The sequence below is a fragment of the Fukomys damarensis genome, unplaced genomic scaffold, assembly GCF_012274545.1.
Source record: "Fukomys damarensis isolate Sample0158 unplaced genomic scaffold, DMR_v1.0_HiC HiC_scaffold_7, whole genome shotgun sequence".
NCBI lineage: Eukaryota > Metazoa > Chordata > Mammalia > Rodentia > Bathyergidae > Fukomys > Fukomys damarensis.
The window spans coordinates 14,528,284-14,551,703 of NW_022900919.1; the positions used below are offsets into that span (position 1 = coordinate 14,528,284).

Genomic DNA, 23,420 nt, shown 5'->3' on the forward strand with positions numbered 1-23,420 from the left:
ACAGGTGCTCAGCAAAGAATCTGTTGGTGTTAGATCTACAGGGAGCCCGGGGAAGGCTAGGTCTGCAGGGCTGACAGCCGTCCGGTGAGTACTCGGTGCCCACCTTTGCTCCGTCCCGCTGCCTGGAAAGAGGCCCCCCAGCCTTGCTCCCGTCTGTGACCAAGTGCTCATTGGCAAAGTCCAGTCTACAGCACAGTCGTGTGCAGGAGGGGACATCACACGCAGCTCGCCAAGGGGCAGCTGGGACTGAGCAGCTTTCGGGGTTTCGAGCCACATCGGGCTACGCTGTCATTTTCCTCACCTTGAAGGGATAGTGCTGGAGATGGACACAGCTGGTGGTGGTGGTCACGGGGGCCTTTTCATTCTGCATCACCATTTGTGACTCACAATTCGATCAGAAAAGCTCAATAAGGTTTGTTTTTTTGGGTGGGAGGGGCAGGGGACCAAACTCAGGACCTCGTGCTTGCCAGGCAGGTGCTTCGCCACTGAGCTATACCCCAGCCCCAGAATCAGTTTCTTTAAAACAAGGATAGTGAGGGTGTGGTCTCATTCTTCAGGGCACTGTTATTAAGAGGGGTTCGCATTTCTTCCCAGAGGGAGGAAAACATCTTTCATCGTCAGTGGAAGAAGGACAAAGTGAACGCAAGGAAATGTACTCTGGAGGTGGTTCTTCAAAGATGGCTTGCACCAGAGAGAGGGAGCCAACCCCAGGAGTCCTTTGTGGCTTCAAGATGCTCAGAAGTGGCCTAACAGAGTTCAAGAGACTTCTCGGATGGGTTAGAGTCGCCCCTTTCCTTTTTGTGCTGTTCTGTCTACGGACGTTTGCATTTATTATACATTAGGTCCTCTACAAACCACTGGGATACCATCAATAAAACCTGGCTGCATTTTTTTTTTTTAAGCAATTGTGGTCGTTGGTTAAGAGCACTGCTGGCGGGGGCCATTCTGCTTCTGCCTCAACTCAAGTCCTCTGGCGCCTAGTCCCGAGTGCCTCCCTTCCTTGCACCCGCTCCCCTCCCCACGCCCCGTTTTCCTGACCACCAGCAGACCAGGTGGTCTTTACCTCTCAGCTGCTGGAAGCAGGAGGCACTGCTGTCTGGCTCCAGGGGGTGCCGCAGGACGCCGTTGCTGGGCTTGGGCCTCTCATACTCTCTTTCAGGGAGCATGGCCTGCTCGCTCTCCATGGCGGGGTCTGTGTGTGGAGGCAGGGACTGTGGGAACCCGAACATCAAGAGGGAGGAGAAGAAGAGTAAGGCACCGCAGAGCAGAAAGCCGCCCCACCAGGCTCCGATCCAGCGGGGGTCGTCCGGAGTGATGTCCAGGTTACCTGCAGAGGGAAAGAGCACACCTCAGTGGGATCAGACACAGGACAGGTGGGCTGTGGGATTTGCTGAGGACTTGAATCTGCTGCATGAGAATCCAAGGGCTCCAGGAATGGACTGGGGTGGGAGGACCGGCCATCAGGCTAGGAAACCTCTCCGTTCTACATCAGTGCTCCTGTTTCCCCCAATGCTGCAGACTGATCACGTTCCTGCTTTAATTTCCCTGTCTACCCTGGGTTTATATCAGTCTACACAAAAACAGTGTGAAACCAGACAGCCTCTGAATTTAGGCTAGAATTGGCTGGCTTAGCAATGCTGCCAAGGTGTGCTCATGAAAACACAAGGAAACATTTATTGTTCAAGGGTAGATTTTTTTTTTACTAGGTACAGTCACTCTCATCTCCCCCAGAGAAGCTAATCTGAAATCCCATTCAACACTCACTCTGTCTTAAATCAGGCTCACTGTTTAAAAGGACAGGTACAGAATGGAGGTCAAGAACATGAAGCGGGACCTGATACAACACCCAGGCTGCCTAGGACTTTAGGTCAGTGTTTTGAGCTACTGATGCCTCCAGCTACTGATCCATACCACACAGACAAGGAGGACAGCGCTTACGTTATAGTCACTGAGAAGATCACGTGAACCAGATTAGTGCCTGGCACGTGCTTGAGCCCTCGGTGGAGGTGGCTTGTTATATATGGCTGCAGCCCTAGTCCAGAGGTAGTTTTCAAGCTAATAACCTTGTTGGTGGTCTGTGGTTTGGCGCCAGCCTGTTTTCATAAAGTTTTGCAGCCAACCAACCACGTGCTTGAAGGCACTATGCATGTGTTTTGCTGGCTTGTACCCTTACTTCTTTGATTTGCCAGCCTAAGTCAGGGGAATATAACACACAGTTTACTCCTCGGTGTAATTCCTTCTCTGTCTATACAGCTGCGCTGCAAAGCAGCATTCCCGGATGAGCTGCTTAGAAATGTCTCTGATGATAAACGATACTCCTGGAGCCCAGAAGGAGATTCTTGGAGACCTGGGAAATAGCGCGAGTTAAAAGCAACAGCACTGCAGGCCTGGACCAGATGGATGGACAGCTCCGGGAAGAGGAATGACTGCAGATACCAGATGAACACTTCCCGTTTGTGAAATGCTCTCTAAAGATTCTTCAGCCCACATTAATGATAATGCCACCATCATTTATGAGGGCTTCCCTCTGCTCCAGGCAACATGCAAAGCACGTTCTTAGCTGCTCCATTCCATGCTCCTAAGGACACTACAAAGTAGGGGCTTTCATGACCCCTATTTTGCAAAGACGAAAAAACAGGTCAAGTTCTCCGCCCAAGGTCTCAGAATTGAAGGCGGAGCACAGGCACGTGCACACCAAGGCCCACACTCCCAGCTAAGCTGTTGCTCCGGATCACCTGGATTTGCTGTGCTCCCCATAGGCCCTGGGAAATGATGAGTTTGTGCTTTGTGAAACAGACCTAAGGTGAGCAGCTCTTCTGCCAGGTGGCAGGTCGGCTTTGGAACACAGACCCCTATCCTGGAGACCTGACCGAAGCACTAACCATGGAGGGCAAAGGACCAGATGCTGGAGAAGAACTCTGGGGGCTGAGTTCCAGCTCTGCCATTTCCCAGCCTCATCACTCCCTGAGCCTTAGTGTCATCATTTGCAGACTAAAGGTGGCATCCCTTCCAGTAGCTGCCAGGAGAGATAAGCAAGAATCCCCTGACATAGTAGGTTCTTCATTTATGGCAGCTCTTGTTACTTTTATGATTTTACATATATCAATGGGAATTTCAATGGACAGATTTTTTTTTTTAACACAGGGTCTGGCATGGAAAAACACAGCATGATCTTGAAAGCATCTTTATGCAGACGAGGGATAAGAAAAGGAAGTAAAATTGCCTCTGGTAGCTACACAGGAGTGTTTACCTGCACTCGTCACTTACTGTGTCTCTACCTGCTGCCAAGTAGTCAATGGAAACAAAAGCCAGCAGAAGGCAGCTCAACGTTTTCCCTCCATTGTCAACAGGCTCCACAAAGGAGGACTGAAGAGCTGGCAGCTGCGAGCCAGGGAAGGGAGAGCAATCCTAGCATTTGTTGGGAGGAACAAAATTAGTAGTGTAGAAAGTCACAGGCAGTTAGCGACTCCGCTGTGTGTGAGAGTAAACATCCCCGGGAGAGGGGCGTGGTGGGGAAGGCGGGCATTGTTTGTGTAAATGTGTCAGCTCGCTCCCCAGAGGCACATATGTGTGCACCACGGGAAGCTGACAGTGAAAGCCAGGGAAGAGTGCATCACCCGGGTCGGAACCTAGGGACACCTGACCCGGGTGGGACCAGGGGAAGGGTTCTGCAGGGAGGGGAGCTGAGGGCAGGATTCTGCAGATCCAGGCAAAACACAGTTGGCCAACTTGGGAAGGTACTGATTTTTTTCCCCCTCCATTTCAACGATCCTGAGCAGTGTGGCAGGAAGAGAGATAAGCTGAGGAGAAACTCCTTAGCACTGGAGCATGTTGCCTCAGAACCAGGGAGGCCAAGGTAGTCTGAGCGACTTCTTTCCTCTAACCATCTCTATGAGAAATAGTATTTTTATGAGATATTTTGGCTAGTTACTCTGAAAATCTCCCTCCACTTGGCTGGCAGTTATGAACACTCAGCATAGAATGTTCCAGAAAGACTGATGTTGAGGGAGAGTTTTCCACATGGGCTGGCAAAGAATGGTGTGGTAGAGGTCACCAATGGCAGCATTTGGATTCTGGGGACAAGGAGGACTACATCTTTCTCACTTTGGGAAGTTAAGTGTGGCTATGTGTGAGTTTTGTCCATGAAATGTGAGCAGAGGTCTTGTGTCACTTCTTTGTGATGTATGTATGAGCTGGTGTGTGACTCTCTAAGTTTCTTCCTTTTCAGATGGCCCCTGACAGGTTACACAATGAACAGAATAACCCCCACTGACCTGCACGGGATGTACAGTATGAACAAGGAATAAACCTTTTATCGTCTAAGCCACTGAGGATTTTGGGGTGTTTGTTGCTATAGCACAATGCAGCCCACCCCGACTACTAAAAAAGGCTCAGGAAATATACATTCCTGCTCTATACCCATAGTGTTCCCACCTTCTTACTTCTGTCTTCTTTTAATCTAGTTCATATCTTGATTTTAAAAACATCACTGTAGTTTCAACCCTTTAGTGAATGTTGCTGTGTCAGTAGGATGCCCAGAACAAAAGCAAAAAGCACCAGTCTGTCTCATTCACTTAGATGCATTGAATTAACGGTGAAACCAGGCACATGGACGAGGAAAGAGGTTGAATACAGTGGGGTCAAGATCTCTGGCTGAGGGGACAGCCCGAGCCAACGCATGACACCCTCAGGGACCTCTGAGTGGACAAGTGAAGCTGCATCAGCCACTTGTCTACCCCTTAGTCTTTCCAGACACTGGGAAATGTGCTTTTTCACTTTGGGGGGAATTTGCTAGGAGGACAACGGGAGGAGAGCAGAAAAAGATAGGTGCGTACTGGGGCGCCATGCTGGGCTGTCTGCCATGGGACCAGGCACAGTGGGCCTGTCTTTGCCTAGGTTCTGACAGACGTAGAAAGTCTTTTGTACAAGATCCATTTTTGCAACCCATCCACTTTAGCGTCTAACTTTTGGTTTGGTCCTGTGGTTTGCTGGTTGCGCTGAGCAGCCGAGCGAGCTGTTGCCATCTGTTTGCTTCCTCTGTGGTAGGCAAGCGAACAAGTGGGACTCATTGAGCATTGTATTCATTTCCGAGGTCAAAAGGAAAATCACCAGGAAAAGGAATAAACTAGTTTAAAACTCATCAACCAATCCACTAAGGAGGATACCTGGGACTGGGAGAAGGGCAAGTTGAACCAAATTGGGGACATTTGCTTCTTTCTCCTGGGTCATTCTAATGTGCAAAAGCTGCTATGGCTCTCTGGGCAATTTTGTTTTTTAGTTCATTTACCTATTTGTTTAACCTATTTGATCAAAGTTTTGCTATGGGACTCAAGACTTCCAAGAGCATCATTAAGTTACAAACCTAATTAGAAACTAGAGATAGTGAGGGGCTGAGTGTGGAGGGGGCAAGGAACATCCACCCAGGACGCCAGATCTTGGGCTAATGAGCCCAGGCTGGAGGGACCTGACAGCGGCACCAGCCCTCCGAATGGTAGAGCAGGAGGCTCTCACTCCAGTGGCGCATACCATAGTGCTGCCTGCAGGGCCAGCTGGTTACAGCCTTAGGGCCAGCCTGAGTGGATGTGCAGCTGGTCAGGCCACTGTAGCAAGGCCTCTGTCCGTGGAAGGGGGCAGCCTGCTGGCCAAATTCAGGTTTCAGGGGCTCAGCCAAGAGGGAAGCTTTAGGGTCAGATGGGGCTGGGGTTGAATCCTTGTTCCTTCTCTTACCAGCTGTGGGAATTAGTTAACCTCTCCAATTCCTCATTATACCCAAGGTTTATCATGTGCTTACTACATGCCAGGCCCTATCTTAAGTGTTCTGCGTGATTAACCATTTCACCCACACACAGGTCCATGAGGAATCATGGCCCCGGGATCATAGAGCTGGCAAGGGGTGCAGTCGGGATTCCCCGATATCTGCTTCCAACGGCTGAACCCTTAATCTCTGCATGAAAATGCCTCATTTAAGAGCTGATCCTGCACTCGCACAGCAAGGTTCTGCGGGCCCAGCTATAGCCTACTATAGCTTTAATCTGATCAATTTAATCTGCTACTGCTCCCAATCTTCTCCCTCTACTAAAAGCACAGTTAAGGCTGCAAACAGGGGCATACTCTGCCACCAAGTCCTTTTTCACAAAGTCCTTCTCTTGTCTGAGTTTCAGCTGTACAAAGACATTCAGAAAGAGAAATGCTGGAGGTGCCACCTTTGCTTCCCCAGCTCGCAGAGGAGGGACCTCGTCTCCTTACAAGGAGCAAAGGGGACCAAACACAAAACAAAGGCGGAAGTGGCAGCATCCTGTGTCTAAGAAGACAGGTGAGGGGCAGGTGAGTGCCCACTCTCACTCAGCTGGTCCTTCCTGCTGCAGCCTCTCCCTGCACCTCCAGCTGAACCTATCCACAGGTGTGAGCAGGCTTTCTCCCCGGGTGCGGCTTCAATGCTGCCTGGCTTCAAGGTGGGGGGAAAGTGTTCTTTCCTCCATCTTCTCCAAAGGAAGGGCTTGCTATGGACCTACTCTGCTGCCTCCCCACGAATTTCAGCCACTGCCTTTCCCGGTCTCCCACTCTCAGCTGGGATTTCAGAAACGTGGCTATATGCACAGTCCCTGGTGTTCATGCTTACAGGGGCATTTCATTTGGACAGCCCCGAAGAAGGCTGTGTTAGGCACAGAAGGCAGATCTTAATGACTGGAGAACTGCTTCCTCAGTGTACACTCAGGGATGACAAGTTTGAGCCACAGGATGAGAAACAAAATTGGTGCAAACGAGAATTCTGTGGCTGAATATAATAGATGATATTCTTCTGCCCTCTGCTGGTAACCAGCGGGCTGACACTGAAGCATATCCCGGAAGGAGTAAAGACTGACTCACAAGGCATCCTGTGCTGCCTAGCAACAGACCAGGAAGTCCATGCCTTCTTGGGAGTGGGGAAGGCTGCCAGCAGCGAGATGTGCCCAGGCAGACAGGAAACATACCCGTCTGTCTACACGCAGGGAGGCCCCCAACTGTCACTGAGCCTGGAACTCGGAAGAGGTCACTTCAGGGCTCAGGGACCCCGAAGGGAATGGGAGGAGAACAGCATTCTGGGCAGAAGGAAGCAGGTCAGCAGGCCGAGGGGGCAGTGAGTAGACACCTGTCTACCCTCTACTCGTTCTTGGCACTGAGGAAAGGTGCTGCCTCCCTCTCAGGAGAGAGCTTAGTGAAGTGGAAATCCCTACATGCGGGCTCCCGGACCTGAGCTTCATACAGACCCACCCTTCAGGCTGGCAGCTCCCTTCCCTGTCTGGGACTCAGTTTCCTCATTGGCAAATGAAAGAGTGGAAGAGAATGAGGTCTGAGGTTCTCTCTGGTTCAGAGATCCTGGTCACTCACAGACGGGGTTCAAGGAGTCAACACGGATCTGCTGAGGGGAAAATCCACTGCCCAGCCACTGCCCTTGTCCTTCAGGGCAGCTTCCCCACGGCCTTGGGAGCTGACCCCTCTCTATCCCTCTTGGCACCGCTGTCCTGTGCTGTCTCGGGTGCAGCGATGAAGCTGTTTTCCACAGACAGCATGGTGGCCCATTCCCTTCTCCAGCACACTCTGCTCACCAGGGCCTGCCAGCTGCGGAGAACAACACCATCCAATCACCTCCTGGACGGACCCGCTGCTCTACAAGAATAAATAAGGAAGGCTGCGTCTGATTTTATTTGCCACTTGGAAATTTGTAACATCATTAGCTACAAGTAAATATATCAGTGGGATTAATGGAGTGAATCACAAAGCGACTTGATTGGATTTAAAGCCACATTATTTCTTTGGGGTGAATTAGTAAATTTAGCACTGTCTAGAGATGATGGATTAGGAACCCGGGGACTGAGTGTTTTTATTGATCCTGAGACTAGATCAGCATGAGAAGAAGCTAGAATGGCTTCCTGCCCTTTGTTTTCAGAAAGAAAGGAAAGGTGGCTTTGCTATTTGCTGGGATATGAAGAGATGCAGTGTTTTCTTTTAGGAGTGCAACAGTAGCATTGTGACTACCTGTGGCAGGCAGCATATCAGATGGTCCCGAAGATCCTTGCCCCCTGGTACATATTCAAGTCCCTGTATAAGCCGGGGGTAGTTTTGCATGCTTGTAATCCCAGAACTCTCCAAAGCTGAGGCAGGAGGATCACAAATTCAAGCCTTCCCTGGGCAATTTAGAGATTTAGCAAGACCTTGTCTCAAAATAAATGAAAGGGGGTGCTGAGGATGAAGGTCAGTGTAGAAGCCCTGGGTTTGATACCCAATAGCACACCAAAAAGTCCTTCTGTAATAATCCTTCTCCTTGACAGGGGACCTCAACAAGGGACTGACTATTTAATAAAGTGCATGCAGAAGACATATAGAGGTCTCTACTGAGATGAAGCTATAAAAAAGATAGAACGGCTCCTGTCTCAGGTGCTCTCTCCCCTTCTCACCTGAGTTGTTTGCTCCAAGGAAGTCCAGCTGAGACAGCCCCATGAAGGATGGGAGTGGACTTTCCAAGCCCTGCCAATGCCACCATCATGAGCCTTCAAGTGGATCTTGTTCCTGTTGGGCCTTCATGACGGCGGACCAGGCTGATAGCTTGACTGTGGCCTCATGAAAGCCCTGAGCCAGGGCTGCTACAAGCTGCTCCTACATTCCAGACTCACAGATCAAGCTGTGAGATGATCAGTGTCTGCTGTTTTGACTCACTAAGCTTGGGGTCACTTGTTACATAGCAAAAGAAGTGATATACCACATGACTTACTTTGGCAAGGCAGCATGAATCAAAACAATGTGTGTCATTTCTGGGCACAAGTTTCAAGGGTGATCGTGCAACCTGTCACAGATCTGCTTCCTGGCATGGCACCTGTGCAAGCTGAGGTTGGGTTGGAACCCGGGCCATGCCCCCTCCCCAACACCACCAATGTGCATCAGAGAGGTAGTGCCGCCAAGGAATAAACTTTGGTTGTTTAAAATCACTCAGATTTGGGGATGTTTTTCATCACAGCATAACCTTGGCTGCCTGACTATTAGCACACTATTCAATCTAACGGCAATCTGGGAATATACTTGCTCTTCCTGCTAAGAACATGCAGGTTCTGCTTAAGATAATTTTAAATGGGACCTAAAGACAATGATTTATAGAGAGGATTTTCAAATGATTTGTCTCATCTCCATTGCACATTTATACTTCACATTTCTAGGACACACGCTCCAACTTTTGGATTGGAAAGTAGGGTTGAATCATATATGTTCACAGGCCAACTTTCCTCTTCTATCTCCTCACTCAATTCTTAAAAATAGCCCTGAGGCTGATATGATCATTGTGATCCTTAATTTACAGAAGGGAAAATAGATTTGAAGAGCAAAAGCAAGCATTGGGGGTTACGCACCTCTAGACAGAAGTGGGCAGAACATGGAATTGAGTACATGGCCAGTAAACCAGCACTCGTGTCCACCCTCAAGTGGACCACCAGCTACAGAGGCAGAAGCACCAATGCTTCCTATAGTTTGGATCTCAAATGTTCCTTAAAGGCCCATGTCTTCAAGACATGGTCCCCAGCCTGTGGCACTACAGGGAGGTAGTATGACTTTAGGAGGTGTGGCCTATGGGAAGGAAGTTAGGTCATTGGGGGTGTGCCCACGAAGGGGAGATGGTGACCTTGGCACCTTTATCTCTTCAGTTCCTGGCTGCCATGAGCTTAACAGCTTTGCTCTACCACACATTTTCCCATTCCTACCATGATGTGTTGTGTTGCCATAGGCCTGAAGGGAGCAGGGGCAATTGGTATGAACTGAAACCTCGGAAACTACGAACCAAAAATAAACATTTTCTTTCTTTTTTATTGAAACAGAGTCTTGCTAAGTCTTGAAGTTACCCAGGCTGGTCCTGAGCTTGTAATGATACCTTAGCCCTTTCTTAGAGTGTTGGGATTACAGGGATGCACCGCCATGCCAAGCTATTTCTTTTTAAACTGATTTTCTCAGATATTTGTCACAGAGATGGGAAGCTAACACAAGGCTATTGCTTAGTACATTTTAGAATCCAATATGCTGAGGCTTCCTTTATGATACAGGAAATGCTTATGGGTGATGGGTAGACATTCACATCTGTTCCTTACTTGTGTCAATGAAGACTGCATCCACATAGATTTTGGTACAGAAAGAGCCCAGAATAAATCCACAGGCTGGTCCAAAAACCAGCATCGTGAACAGGATTCCTGAAAGAAATGAAAAGTCAGATTAGAAAACAGAAGACATTCAATGAGCAAAAATCAGCAAAGGTCAAAAAGATTATTTGACATCGATCAGTGAAGACATCTGATTTTTATAAATTACATTACAGGAAAAACATCCATTCATTCATAGAGTGGGAAACAAGTATTTCTCATTTTAGGAAAATCTGATGAAGTAATACATAGAATGCCAGAATTATGTAGGATTGTGAGACAGATATTTGTAGGCCATGATGTCCTTTCCTTTAAAGGACTTCACTCCACACTGAATTTACAGTATTAAAATACATCCATATCTACCATTAGTTTTTCCACCATCAGCAATTTTGAAAGGATTTTTATAATTTTTCTTTCACATCTATTTAGCTTTATGTAATTCATTGAGTTTATGGTTGGCTAAGATTGCCTGGCATTCATTGTACAAACTCAAGATTCTTGTGAAATGAGAAAAATCTAAGCCACAAATCCTGATTAAATGCAATGAAATGTTTACAAGCACTAAATTTAGCAAATACCAGAATCCACACAACAGTATGCTTTGAGAACAGCTAATTAGATATTTTATTAATTTTGGTTTTGCAGTTTCTCCCCCATATTTTGGAATCACTATCTATTGTCATTAACGCAGTTATAGCTCTTCAGGACCCAAGCCTGTCCTTGGCACTTGAGGGGATAGCAGGCCCCGGGCACAGGTTTAATTGCCTGAAGGAAAGAGGAATTCTTTCTAAAAATTTGGGGTCATTTTCGGAAACGTACTGAGTTGAAACTAAAACCCACAGGCTGTATCCATTTAACTAAATTTCAGTTTGTTAGACATCTTCTGAGCACTGACAGTTCCTTAGGCCCCAGAGATTAAAAAACAAACAAACAAACAAAAACAAAAACCAGTAAGGAAGTGGCCCCTTGCTTAAGAAGGTAGCCATCTAACGGGACAATCAATATATGGGCAATTCTAACCCAAACAGCCTTTGGGGCAGAAACTAACAGATACACATGGGTAGGAAAGAAGGTTCACTACAAGGAACATGAGCATTGTGTGGGTAACTTCTCCAGCCTGGTCTCCTTGCAAGAGTAATCTGGCCCAGCCCAAATTCTCATCAATGATCCTACTGTGGAACCAATGAAATACTCATCCATTGATCAATACTTAACAAGCTCTTCTATGAGCCATGCATTCATTTTAGCATGGAAGATTCAACACTGAACCAGTAGTAAAAGAATCTTGGCTCTCACAGAGCTCATTGACATGGACCAGGGAAAAATCCCCAAACTTCAGAAACTACAGGCAAGGAATCAATTGGTTCCACATATTCAGCTGAGGAAGCTAGGTCTTTTCGACTCACAGGCAGGAACCCAGAACCCCCAAGTGATCACACGAGGATGACTTACAAGAAATGTCTGAGGAAGAGAATGTAAATGAGAATGCTCTGTATCAGAAGAAGGGGATTTAATGCACAAGCAGCAAAATCCTATTTGAAGACATCCAGAAGCTCAACTGCTTCAGAACAGTCAGTCTGCGGTCAACCAGAGACCCTGGACCTTGCAGTTATTCCTGTTTAGAAGATGAATTTTAACATACGAAACTGAGACTGCGGAGGGGAGCAATGCCCACCTTACTAACACAGTAACTGGTTTGTTATGACCTAGGTTAAGATCATCAGAGAGAGAATGGGATGTGTGTGTGTGTGTGTGTGTGTGTGTGTGTGTGCGTGTAGAGGATTCTTAGGAAAGTCAGGAATGGAGGCATCTTTCTTCTAGCTATGAGCTACAATTAGGGGGCTGCCCCCAGCAGGATGGGGTTAATGAGCAGGTCTCATCTTAGCCCCTCTCCTTCTGTGGAGGAAAAGAGAAGCAGGAAGGACTCTGAAAAGCAGCTGGGGTATGGGAGGCAAGAGCAGCACCTGTGGGAGACTGAGGAGTTCTTTCTATGGGCTGAGATTGTACAGCTCACCATATTCTCCAGACCAGGCTGTGGATGAAGATGCACCTCTGGGGTCACAGGATGCTGAAAGCAGCCCAACAAGCAAGCTGCTTTGGCCATCTCAGAAGAGAGGGACAGGGCATAGGAATACCATTCACCAAGAATGCCGAAGGAACCTTTCTGGCTCACCAGTGACATTCTCAGCACCTCTTCTGATGCCCAGTAGCAGCCCTACGGTAATACACCTCTTTTCATGCAAATTAACTATATCACCCAGTTGTATCATGGGCACTGATCCACCTCCTTCAGACTCAGTGATAAAAATGATCATTGATACTTAACAGGTCAAAGGACCAAGCTTTTAGTATTAATGATGAAAAAGATATCAGTGAGCCAAAAAGGCCTTGCAGCGATTGGGCTGTTAGCCTCACTTGGGCATAGAAGAGAGGGAGGGTGGCCCAATGTCATGGTAGAGCTGGGGCTACCCAGGTGCTATGCTGACATCATGGCATTGTGCAGATGTGAAATAGAAGGAAGGGCATCCTTCCTGCTGCTGCCTCTGCTGCCCCCAGGATCCCACAGGACCCAGCCTGGCCAGTGATCCAGGCTGGCAGCTCAATGGGCAGCAGCCTGTAGTGAAGACACCAGTCAGGGGACATGTCAGGAGCAGTGCCCACTTGGGGTCCTCTGGAAAAGGGGTAGCTTTTCATTTGAACAGGTCAGAGTTCTCCCCCAATGCCAGAAAACCGGACAGAACCCAACCCCACAGAACCCAGGTCCACCCACTGACACATGAGGTAGACCATATTTATTTTTGTAAGAAGGGCATTTCGCCCCTGTTGAAATCTCTGGGGGCCAGCTTCTAAGTGGTTCTGCTCCAGAGAAATGTCAAGACAAACCAGCAATAACATGTTCTAGAAAATTCGGCAAAGGACAGCCCGGCAGTGGGGATTAGGAGGGGCCCTCATCTTGGAGGCACCACTTTTGCCTCAGCAATAGCACAGGAGAACCCTCAGCTGGGGCAAGCACAGCCCGAGGGCCTGTGAGGCAGACCCATCACCCACAGAAAGTTACTTCTGAACCTGCTTTCTCGGCGCTCCCTTGGGTTCACCCTGCCAGGCTGTGATTTTGCTTAGTTGTTCAGCAAAACCACCTTAAATGTTCTGCTTAAAGGGACAAGAAACACATCAGGCTGCAAGATCCCTGTGTGAACAGCTAGGGCTTGGAGGGAGAGAAGGTTCTTCTGCGGCCCAGTGCTGCCCCCCGCTGGATTCCTGCGTATCTTGCAGAGGGAGCACTGGGAAGAGGCCAGCCTGGGACAGCCAGCCAGCCAGAGAAACAGGCAGGCAGGTTCTTTCTTGAATGCTGTATAATCCAAAGTACTTTACAGGTATGTCTTCTGTATTCTGTCCAGTGGCCCCATTGGGGAGTTAATGTGCCCGCCTCTCAGTGGAAGGGGTGAAATCTCAGTTTCTCTGTCTCCTCTGCAGCAGTGCACAGCTACAAGGCAGCATCGGGACGGGTTGGAAGCCTGGTTTCCCAATCAGTGAAGAAGACCCAGACATGGGAGAGCACAGATGGCCTGGGTTCATATCCCACCTCCGCTGCTTCAGAACTTGGGCAAACCTTGGACAAATATTGAACTTCCTCGTGCCTTTGTCCCCTCATCTGTAAAACAGGACATTAGCCGGGCATGGCAGCACACACATAATCTCAGGATTCTGGGAGGATGAGGCAGGAGGACCACGAGTTTGAGCCCAGGCTGGGAAATTCAGTGATTTAGGTAAGTCAAAATAAAAAAATGAAATAAAACAAAAAGGGCTAGGGATGTAGCTCAGCACGAAAGCCCTGGGTTCATTCCCCAGGAGTGTGTGTGTGTGTGTGTGTGTGTGTGTGTGTGTGTGTGGAGTTAGAATTAGACCAGCTTCACAGGGTTGGGGTGAAGACTTAAGGGCTTAATTCTTACAAAACCGTCAGGACAGCGCCTGGCACATGGACATGTTAGGCAGATGGCACCGGAGACTGCCCTACGGTGATGGTCCTGTGCTCCTGGCTTCCTCCATGTCCTTCCAAAGCTCACTCCACCCTCCACGCCTCACTTCCTGAAACCAGTCAGGGAGAAGGGCAGGGGCTGGGCTCAGGCCAGGCCCAGGACAGAGCCCCTCCTGGACAGCAGCTGCGATTGGAGCCTCATCAGGGCCCAGGTGCACTGGCAGGTCACAGTCCACCCCTGCCCTGATGTCACTGGCCGAGTATAGTGAGAAGCTAAGCCAACTTAGCTTAGACAAGATGACTGGGCAAGGGGAGCAGCAGTGGAGGTAATGAATGACCCCCACACCCCAGCCTTCTGGTCTGTCCACAGGCCTTCATTTCCCAAAGTGGGTGCCACTGCGCCCTGCGATACCACGGTGAGCTCATGGGGTACTGCATAATCCTTTCTTTCTGAGGAAGACAACTTGGATACCTGGCGTCTCCTGGATACCACTCATGGAACTACTCCCCCAAGTTAGCGGCTGGTGTAAACTCACACGATACTCCTTCCTTTTTGTGAGGACTGTCTACTTTTTATGAGCTCAATTTTCACAGTCACTGAGGGAAAAGCTCTCAGTTTGGAAGAAGAAACAAGGATAGCAGGGTCTAATCTGACTTGAAGATTTAAGAAGCTGTGCGGTTCCCAACAGGGTCACACTTTCCATGGTAAGAGATAAAGATTAAAGATGAAAAATATGTTTTCTTTCAATGCATGAACATTATTTTTTCAAAAACCTACTATTCTGTTATTAGAACATAAAACACTTAATAAATAGTTGGAGCCTAACAGTGTGATAAACAAAACTGTCAACTCTTTCTCTTGGAGTTGGCGCTCTGCGAAAAATACAACTGAGTCACTGACAAAGCAAACCCAGAAAGTCTGGAAACCTCTAGTGTAGATCTGCCTGAGAAGATGATTATCCTGAACTGTGCTCAGAAGTTAAAGAGAGGATTGCAGAAATTCTTCAAGGAAACGACTCCAGCAACACCTGCTGCCGGTGAGCCTTCCCTCCCCTATGCTCCACGCTCTTCAAACTTAGCACCAGCTACCTCCAAATCTGGCAGAAGAAGAGAAGAATTGGTCAAGGATTTTAACCTCAAAAAGCTCGCTGTCTTGATGGAGAGACATTCAGCCTTTGTTAGTCGATCAACAAATATACACTAAGCATCTACCACGTGCCAGGCACCATTCTCGGAGCTGGGATATGCTGTGAGCAGTGAATCTTGCCCTTGTGGGAGCTGTATCTGGGACACGAAAAGCAATAAACCATCTTGTCATACCGTGCCAGGAGCAGGATGACGGGGATGTACAGTGGTGAGAGAAGAGCCCACACTGCACCAGGTCTGACAAACAACATGCACTGCTCACAAGACTCAGGACTCCCAGAGCGATGTGGCCTCCACTGAAGTGGTAGGCAGAACAATGGAAACAAAGGCGCCCACTCCTCATCCCAAGGATTGGAGACAGTGTCACATTCAATGACAGAGGAGAATTAAGGTTGTGGATGGGATTAAGGCTGCTAATCGGGTAATCTTCAAATAAAGAGATTACAGTGAATTATCCCATGGGCTCCACATAATCACGAGGGTCCTTATATGTGGAAGAGGGAGGCAGAAGAATGAGAGCTGGAGCTGCGATGCAGGAGCAAGCAGAGATAGATAGAGTCATGAGCAAGCCCTGACCCCTTAGCTGCCGTGGAGAGGGGGCTCAGCACCCCGAGAGCCAAGTGTGTGGGCAGCTTCCAGAAACTGGAAAAGGCAAGGAGACATTTTTCTTCGAAAAGGATCTCAGCCCTGCCAACAGCTTGATCTTCACCCCGTGAGGCCCTGAGAACCTGAACTGACTTCTGACCTCCAGAAGCGTCAGGTAAATTTGTGTTATTTTAAAAGCCACTGTGTGTGTGGTGATTTATTACAGCAGCATAGGAAACAGCAGCATAATACAGTCACTGGGCAAGTCTGGGGAAGCGCTGGGCTAAATGGGAAGACACCTCAGGCCCCCTCACCTGAACATGCATGAGCAGAATGTGGCATGAAGCTTCTGTGTGAGGTGCTGCCTCTGACCGCACACCATTTCTCCATCGGTCACACCTGAGATCCGGTGTTCACCAGGGCACAGTCTTTGACTCTGGAGTAGACGTCGAGCCCACTGGGGCAGACACGGTCCCTTTTTCTTACGATCCTTGTTTGGGCCAGTGCTCATGCTCTGGAGAGTCCCTGCCTATTGGCAGGATGTGTGAGTGGGGGCTCTCGTGCCAGTGGCCATGCAGAGGGACAGGAAGTGATCACCAAGGCACAGAGCTGGGACCCAGATCCCAGTGCTTTCCCTGTTCTGTGCTCCTGCCCAAGCGTCTCTACATGTGTCTCTTTCAGTGCTGGGAACCTTCGCTGTCACAGTGCCTCCTTCTTGCAATGATGCTACGGGATCCAAGCAACAACACATGTATCCATGAGACAGAAGAGATCCACACCCATGGGGACACCTGATCTATGACAGAGTGTGTGTACAAGGTAGTAGAGGAAAGGGGGATCTTTCCATCAAAGGTGCTGGAACAAGCTGAAATTAGAGAGGCAAAAAATACCTCACAAAACATGTAAAAAATCAGTTCCAGGCAAATCGGAGTCCTTAGTGTGAAAAGGAAAATGAAAAAAGGTGTGAAAAAAAATTACAAGGTTTCTGGAAGAAGACAAAGTAGAACACTTCTTAAACGTGGGAAGCACTAGCCACTGAAAGAAAAGATGGGTAAAATGGTCTACATTACAATTAAGAACTTCATCAGAAGAGTCATTGGGAAAGTAGGCCTGTGGGAAAATATTTGAGCAAAGTACACAGTACATTTTTATAACATATATAAAAATAAGAGAACTTTTATCTAGATCATCTAAAATTTCTATAAACAAGAAAAAGGCAAAATAGTACAAAAATGGACAGAAACGGTGACAGGTACTTCAAAAAGGAGGAAATCCAAATGAGCAAGAAAATCAATAATATACTCAATATAATTCAGAGAAATATAGATTCAAACCCCAGTGAGATACCTCTACATCTGCAGCTAAGTGAAGAATCCAGTGGTTCCAAGTGTCCTTAAGGAAATGAAGTGCTAGAAACTTGCGTACTACTGGTAGGAGCACACATTGGTCACTTCAGCAAAACTCTGATAGTGCTCATAAAGACTGAAGGTGAATTAACCCAATGACCCTTGATTCTGAATCCCAGGTACATTCCCCACAGAAAATTTGCCAACATGAACTGGGGGGATTGATATGCTTTATATCTAGATGTCTCCGCACAAAGCCTCATATTTTCATAGGTGGGGTTTTGTGGAGGCGATTAGGTCAGAGGGTATGATACTCATCAGTGGGTCAGTGCAGTGATGAGTTCATAGTTAAATGTTATGTTGGTGGGGGTGAAGCCTGGCTGGAGCGGGGAGTCACTGAGGACACGGCCTTAAAAGGTCTCTATCTCCCTCCCTATGTCCTGCCTGCCCTTCCATGGACCGTTTTTCCACTGATATGTTCCTATCCCATGCCCCTCTGCCATGCTGTCCTGCTATGGAGCCAGCTGACTATGGACTAAAATCTCTACAAACTGTGAGTCAAAATAAACCTTTCCTCTTTTAAGTTGTGGGTGTTGGGTACTGTGTCTCAGCAATATGAAAGTAAGGTAGAGATAGACCCAAGAATGCTTGTACCAGCGGCCTGTAAGATCCCCAACTTGGAAACAACCCAAATGCTCACTTCAAGTAAGACAGGTAAAAGTATGATCTCTTTACTCTCTTAGCAAGAGGACAGATCATCTACAGGATGCTTGTCAAGAGCAAATCATCAAAATCATGGCTGAATCTTAAAGACGTATTTCTGCGCAATAAAACACAGGCCAGAATGATCCCATTTATACTGAGTTCAAGGTACCAAAATTAAATGATTTAGTGATTTAAATAGCTGGGGAGTCAGGCTATAAAGAAAACCAAGAAATGAATCACATAGAAGTGAGGATTGTGGCTACTGCTGCAGGGGAGGGAAGGAATTACAATGATCAGGAATGAGTCAGGGAAGGGAAAGAGGAGAGCGTTTTCTGGTGTTGGCTTATGCTTCATTTGTTTACAGACTATGTGAGCCAGTGTTTCACAATTTAAGCTGTGTATGTTTTTGTGCACAAAACATGACTGCGCCCATGAGATTCAAGTGCATATACACAAATGTCTCTCTAGGGAGCCATTAGTGTGTGATGCTAAGGACAGGGCTTGTGACTCCTCCCTGTCATTTTCTGGTTCCTTCTAACAGTACAGCAAGTCAGGCTCTCCAGACACCCAAGAGGTCAGGCAGCTGCCCCTGACAAATGCCTTCTAGATGCCAGCTTAATCACTCCATCCAGCTTCTGCAGAGCTGGGTCCCCAAAAGCTCAAGCACAAACAAGCAATGTTAAGCAACAAGAGCCATAAAGAATGAGAAACTAGAGTCATTTATAGCTTAGTGGACACACATCGAGGCCATACTCTTAAGTGAAATTAATAAGACACGTGTAAATACCGAATAGTTTCTCTGGTATGAAAAACTAAAAGTGTAAATAAGGGTCAAAATGTATAATTGACCTATAATGTATAATCTAAAGGAGTAGGGGAAGTGGGAGGGGTAGGGGAAAGGTAAGAAGGGAAAAGAAAAAATATGAGAAAAGGAAAAGCATGGAAACAAAGTCTTTATACACAGGGAAGGGTGGAGGGGGTGAAGGGAGGAAGGGGAAGGGAGGGGTAGGGGAAAGGTAAGAAGGGAAAAGAAAAAATATGAGAAAAGGAAAAGCATGGAAACAAAGTCTTTATACACAGGGAAGGGTGGAGGGGGTGAAGGGAGGGCTGGGGAATGGGGGAAAAATAAGAACCAAGATACATCATGTAAAGGTGCAAGATTCCAATGACGAATGTAACTGTATCGTATATTTAAAATGTACCAATACACTTAAAAAAACCGAGCAAAATCAAACCCCAAATATTGTTTGGCAAAGGCAGCCACTTAAATGGGAGCCCCTGGCATGGCTGGCTGGCTACACACGAGGGGGCCCCTCCAATCTCAGCAGCCAGCTGGCATGGTGAAAAGGGGGTTCTAAAGCTGGCTGTGTGGATGCTGAGCCACTTAGCTGCTGGAAAAACAGGCCCAGGCCCTTGGCCTGCCTGTGCTGGCTTCTGTATCTGAAAGGGGTGTGAAGAGGAACAGACAAAAGCCAATGAACGCAACAGCGCTGTGTGACTCTGGTGGAGACCAAGGACATCATAAATGGCAGTTTTAACTCTTGCTCTGTGGCTCTGCTCTGCTCCAAAGCATGGGAAAAGAAGACCTGGTCGAGGCCCATTCCCCTTGGCATGGGCTAGGCCGAAGCTCCTGCAGCCAGCTTGCTGGCTTCAAGGTCTGCTCTCCAAGACACCATCACTGGCTGGCTACAGCATGGCATGCCGCGCTGCGTGACAAAACCCTGATCTTTCCCCTGAAGCCTTATCTTTCTCTCTCAGTGACTCAAGGCCTGGTTCCCTGTAAACAGCCCGCAAGGACAGAGGGGCATGGGGCCTGAACTCTTTGTGTTGCTGAAAGCAAAGCCAAACCGGCCTCCCCCAAACCCAGGTAACGCCCCTGCTCACTCTGCAACTAGAAAGAACCATTAGCACTCGGAGCCTGAGTTTCCCTGCGAGAGCAGGACACAGGTACTAAATACCTGCCTGGACAGTGGGTCGGTGTCAGGCTCTGTTGCTATCAATGTCTCTGCAAATGTGGTGCTCTTGCTTCCTGGGCCTCAGTTTACCTCTCTGAGAAATGGGGTGACAACAACCCCTCTCTCCTAGAGGGTCTTTGATTTCACATCAGTTCCTGAAACACAGGCGTTACTCTTCTTCTTGTTGAAGTTTTTAGCAGGCCAGGGGCCTGCACGCCTTCGCTGGGTGACCTTGGAACGACCTCACTTCTCTGAGCCTCCACACTTACCTGGAAGTGAAATAACGGCACAGCCTGCCTTGCAGGATGGCGGTCAAAGTGGTTTATATATGTCAGGGGCTTCACACGGTGCCTGGCACACAGGGAATGCTCAGAAAACTTTAACTGCCCCTGTTACAGCATCTCTCACTGCCACAGAGCAGCACTGGTATCATCTGAGTGTGCCCTTTCGGTCTGCTCCTGTATGTAACATTTATTTTTTAAGAGTAATTTAAAAACCAGCCAACAGAGTTCCTTTAATGATCAAAACCCTGGAAATAAGTGTTCAGATTTTCTCCCAGTTATTTTTATCAAGACTAGAATTAAACCCTGGGATGAAATCTGAAGTGCTGATGGCGGGGGATCTGCATGTGCCTGGCTTTCCTGGCTGCTTGTCCTTGTGAGCGGTGGTGGTGGGCTAATCCCAGCACTCTGGGAGGCTGAGGCAGGAGGAATGTAAGTTGAAGCGCAGCTTGGGAAACTCAGCAAGATCTTGTCTCAAAACAACAAAATATTTCTAAATGGGTGGGGATATAGCTCAGTTGTTAGGGGAGCTTAATGCATCCACGAATCACATTTCCCAGCTGCTCAGGCCCCCACTTCCAATCTGTCTTGCCCTTAGAAAGGGAGGGTACTTGGGGACAATGAAGTCTCAGATGACAGCCCTGTCTGCTTAGCTGGGACTGAGAGATCACTGAGCCCAAGGCTCTGCAACTGACAAAAAGTCAGACCTCTCCAGGCAAGCCTGCGCTTTTCTTGGGAGCATCTTGAGATTTGCTTTAATGCAAAAAAAAAAAAAAAAAAAAAAAACCAAAGTGTTTTCTCCTAAAACAGGTCCCTGGGCTAGGATGCATGGGCAAATGTTTCCGCCTCTTTGGAAGGAGAGCAGTCACATTAATCTTTTGGTCTAATTATAAAAGCAATGAAATCAGGAAGCCAGGAAGCCACGGTTTTCCTACCATCGCAAGGAAATAATTTTCTTAAGTTTTTATCCCTTCTGATATAGTTGAGGTCAAATAATGACTCCCAGAGCCACTTGCTGAGTATTAGGATATTCTTGTAATAGATGAGAAAGTAAAAATTCAGAGGGATCAGTTAGTCACCACCAGACCACATAAGCTTATATGTGACAGAGGCAGATATGACCTTAGACCTCAAGGACTTGTTCTTTGAGGAAGAACTGACATCTTCGCATAGTGGAGAGGGCTCTAGAATAAGACAGACTGGATTCCATCCAGGTTGGGATCCTGGTTCACGTCTCAATTTCTGGATGCCTCATTTCCTGACACCAAGCATGGGATATCTACCCTGTGGAACAGGGAGGATCGGGCATAATGCAAGCAAAGCTTCCAGTGACTGCTAGAGCAGAGGCTTCCCAGAATGATCTTTGTGCCTCAGGAAAGATGAGTCCAGGAAGTAGGGTGCAGGAATGGCCTCCCTGGGTAGGTGTCTTTTCTTACCTGGGGTCATTTTAACTGTGAATGGTCCCCTCATTTGCTGAGGAGACTCCAACTGGCAGGCACTCTTGCCCACTAGAGGGCAGTGCTAGCCCGGAACATCCTGGCCCTTGAACATCTTACCTAGAGCTTCCTAGCTGAGACTCTCAGACAGAATGTTGCGTTCCTCATCACCTCCCTCCTGCCTCTTGAGCCCTCAGTTTATGCAAATGTATCCCTGCCTTGAAATCTACAGATCAAAAAACTCTGCTCTCCTAAGGAGCTTTCTTCATCAAATGTGCATGAATGAAACACAATCTATACACGGCAGGAAGCTTGCAGATCAGGCACGCTTATTTATCCAGAGCCCACTACCCATGGCAATAAGTAACTGATCCTGATAGGGAAAACTTTAATAGCGAAAGACTTAGGAAATGTCACAATGAAGGATAACTTCTGCTCCTCACTTTGCTTAGTTCAGAGTTAACCAGTCGGAGATACCTAGTCTCCCACTAAAATTTGTAAGTGAAAAAACCCATTGTTAGCTTTGTTAACCACACATGCTCCCTTTTCCCTGGCTAGAGTAGATAATTGAATAAACTTCCCTAACAAAGAACTGCATCCGGGTTGACATTCAACTGCTTTGCTATCATGTTTTGGGTATCTGTGAAAATTCAGTGTAACCAACTGAGTAAGATCAAATCTGTAAAACCCTATAAAAGAAGGAGTTATAACCCAATGAGGGAGTCGATCAGGGCACCACCATTAGGTGTGATCGATCCCCATCGATGGAGTAAACTTTTTTATTTTACTTCCATTCTGCTGCCTCTCTGTGTGTCACTTACTGATGCCTTCCCTAACAATCCTGCCCACTTCCTAGGCAGCGGTACAGGAGAAGAGGTGTTTACTAAACACATAAAATGCACCAGAACCTGCACTTGATTCATATCATATAATTTTCCTTGTTGCCGAGTTTTTCAAACAAGACACCCACCATCATTGCTGAGGCCACACAGTGTGCAACAGAGCAGGCTCACAAGTCCCATGGTGCCACGCCTGTTTCCCTTTAGGTCAGATACAGTGCAGGGTCTCAGACTCTTCCAGAACTACCTGGGAAGGTTAAACATGAACACTAAGGCTGTGGGCCCACCGCTTGGAGGTGCTGAGCTGGCTGGTAGGGGTCCTGGGCTTTCTCCAGGCTCTCGGGCAGCGGGTTGAGAACCTTGGACTGCAGGGAGCTTTGCCCTCACTGCCCTTGCCCGAGTTCTCTTTCCTGGCACTGAGCAAGGAAGCAGCTGGTCTCTAACAAGGCATCTGAGGGCACACGAAGAAGGGAGGGATGCAGTGCCTATCTGATTCCTGCCCTGCAAGGCCAAGGGGCACCCATCACGGAGCACGGCCAGATCTAGGTCACCCTGCGTGGTGACAGAACCTGAATCTGCTGAAGCAGCCCTGTATGCTGCCACCACTGTGCCCACGCAGGGACAGAGCTCTGGTGCTATGTGGCATGGCCATGCTGGGCCTCGCCCCAGCTTCTCCCCCTTATCCAGGCCCTCAAAGAGCCTCAAAGCTCAAACCACCAGTTCTCATCTGCCAAAAGGACCGCCTCTTGTGGGAAGCCTTGGCTTTGTACTCTTCTTCCTTCCTTCTCTGTTCACCATAGCACCTGGCCTGAGACTTCTGCTTGAATCTGCTGGATATGAAGGCCAAGCTCCACGTACCAGGCACGCCATCGCACAACAGACACAGGGAAGCTCCCGCACTTGCTGAGCGTTCTCTTTCCCAAAGAAAGGACCCTGTGCTGGGCTGCTGAGCTGTGAACTGATTCACAACCAGGCCGGGGGGGGGGGGGGGGGG

General features: G+C 48.1%; 1 protein-coding gene across 2 annotated transcripts in view; it reads right to left on the bottom strand.

The window, feature by feature from the left end:
* Positions 1-23,420, bottom strand: part of Slco3a1 (solute carrier organic anion transporter family member 3A1) — a 289,188-nt gene that overhangs the window by 58,953 nt on the left and 206,815 nt on the right. For both annotated transcript variants that reach the window (XM_010621010.1, XM_010621009.2), the window contains exons 3-4: positions 10,107-10,205; positions 1,064-1,327 (exon numbers count right to left, since the gene is read on the bottom strand). In XM_010621010.1, coding sequence (XP_010619312.1) covers positions 1,064-1,327; positions 10,107-10,205 — 363 coding nt within the window. The remainder of the gene's footprint in view (positions 1-1,063; positions 1,328-10,106; positions 10,206-23,420) is intronic.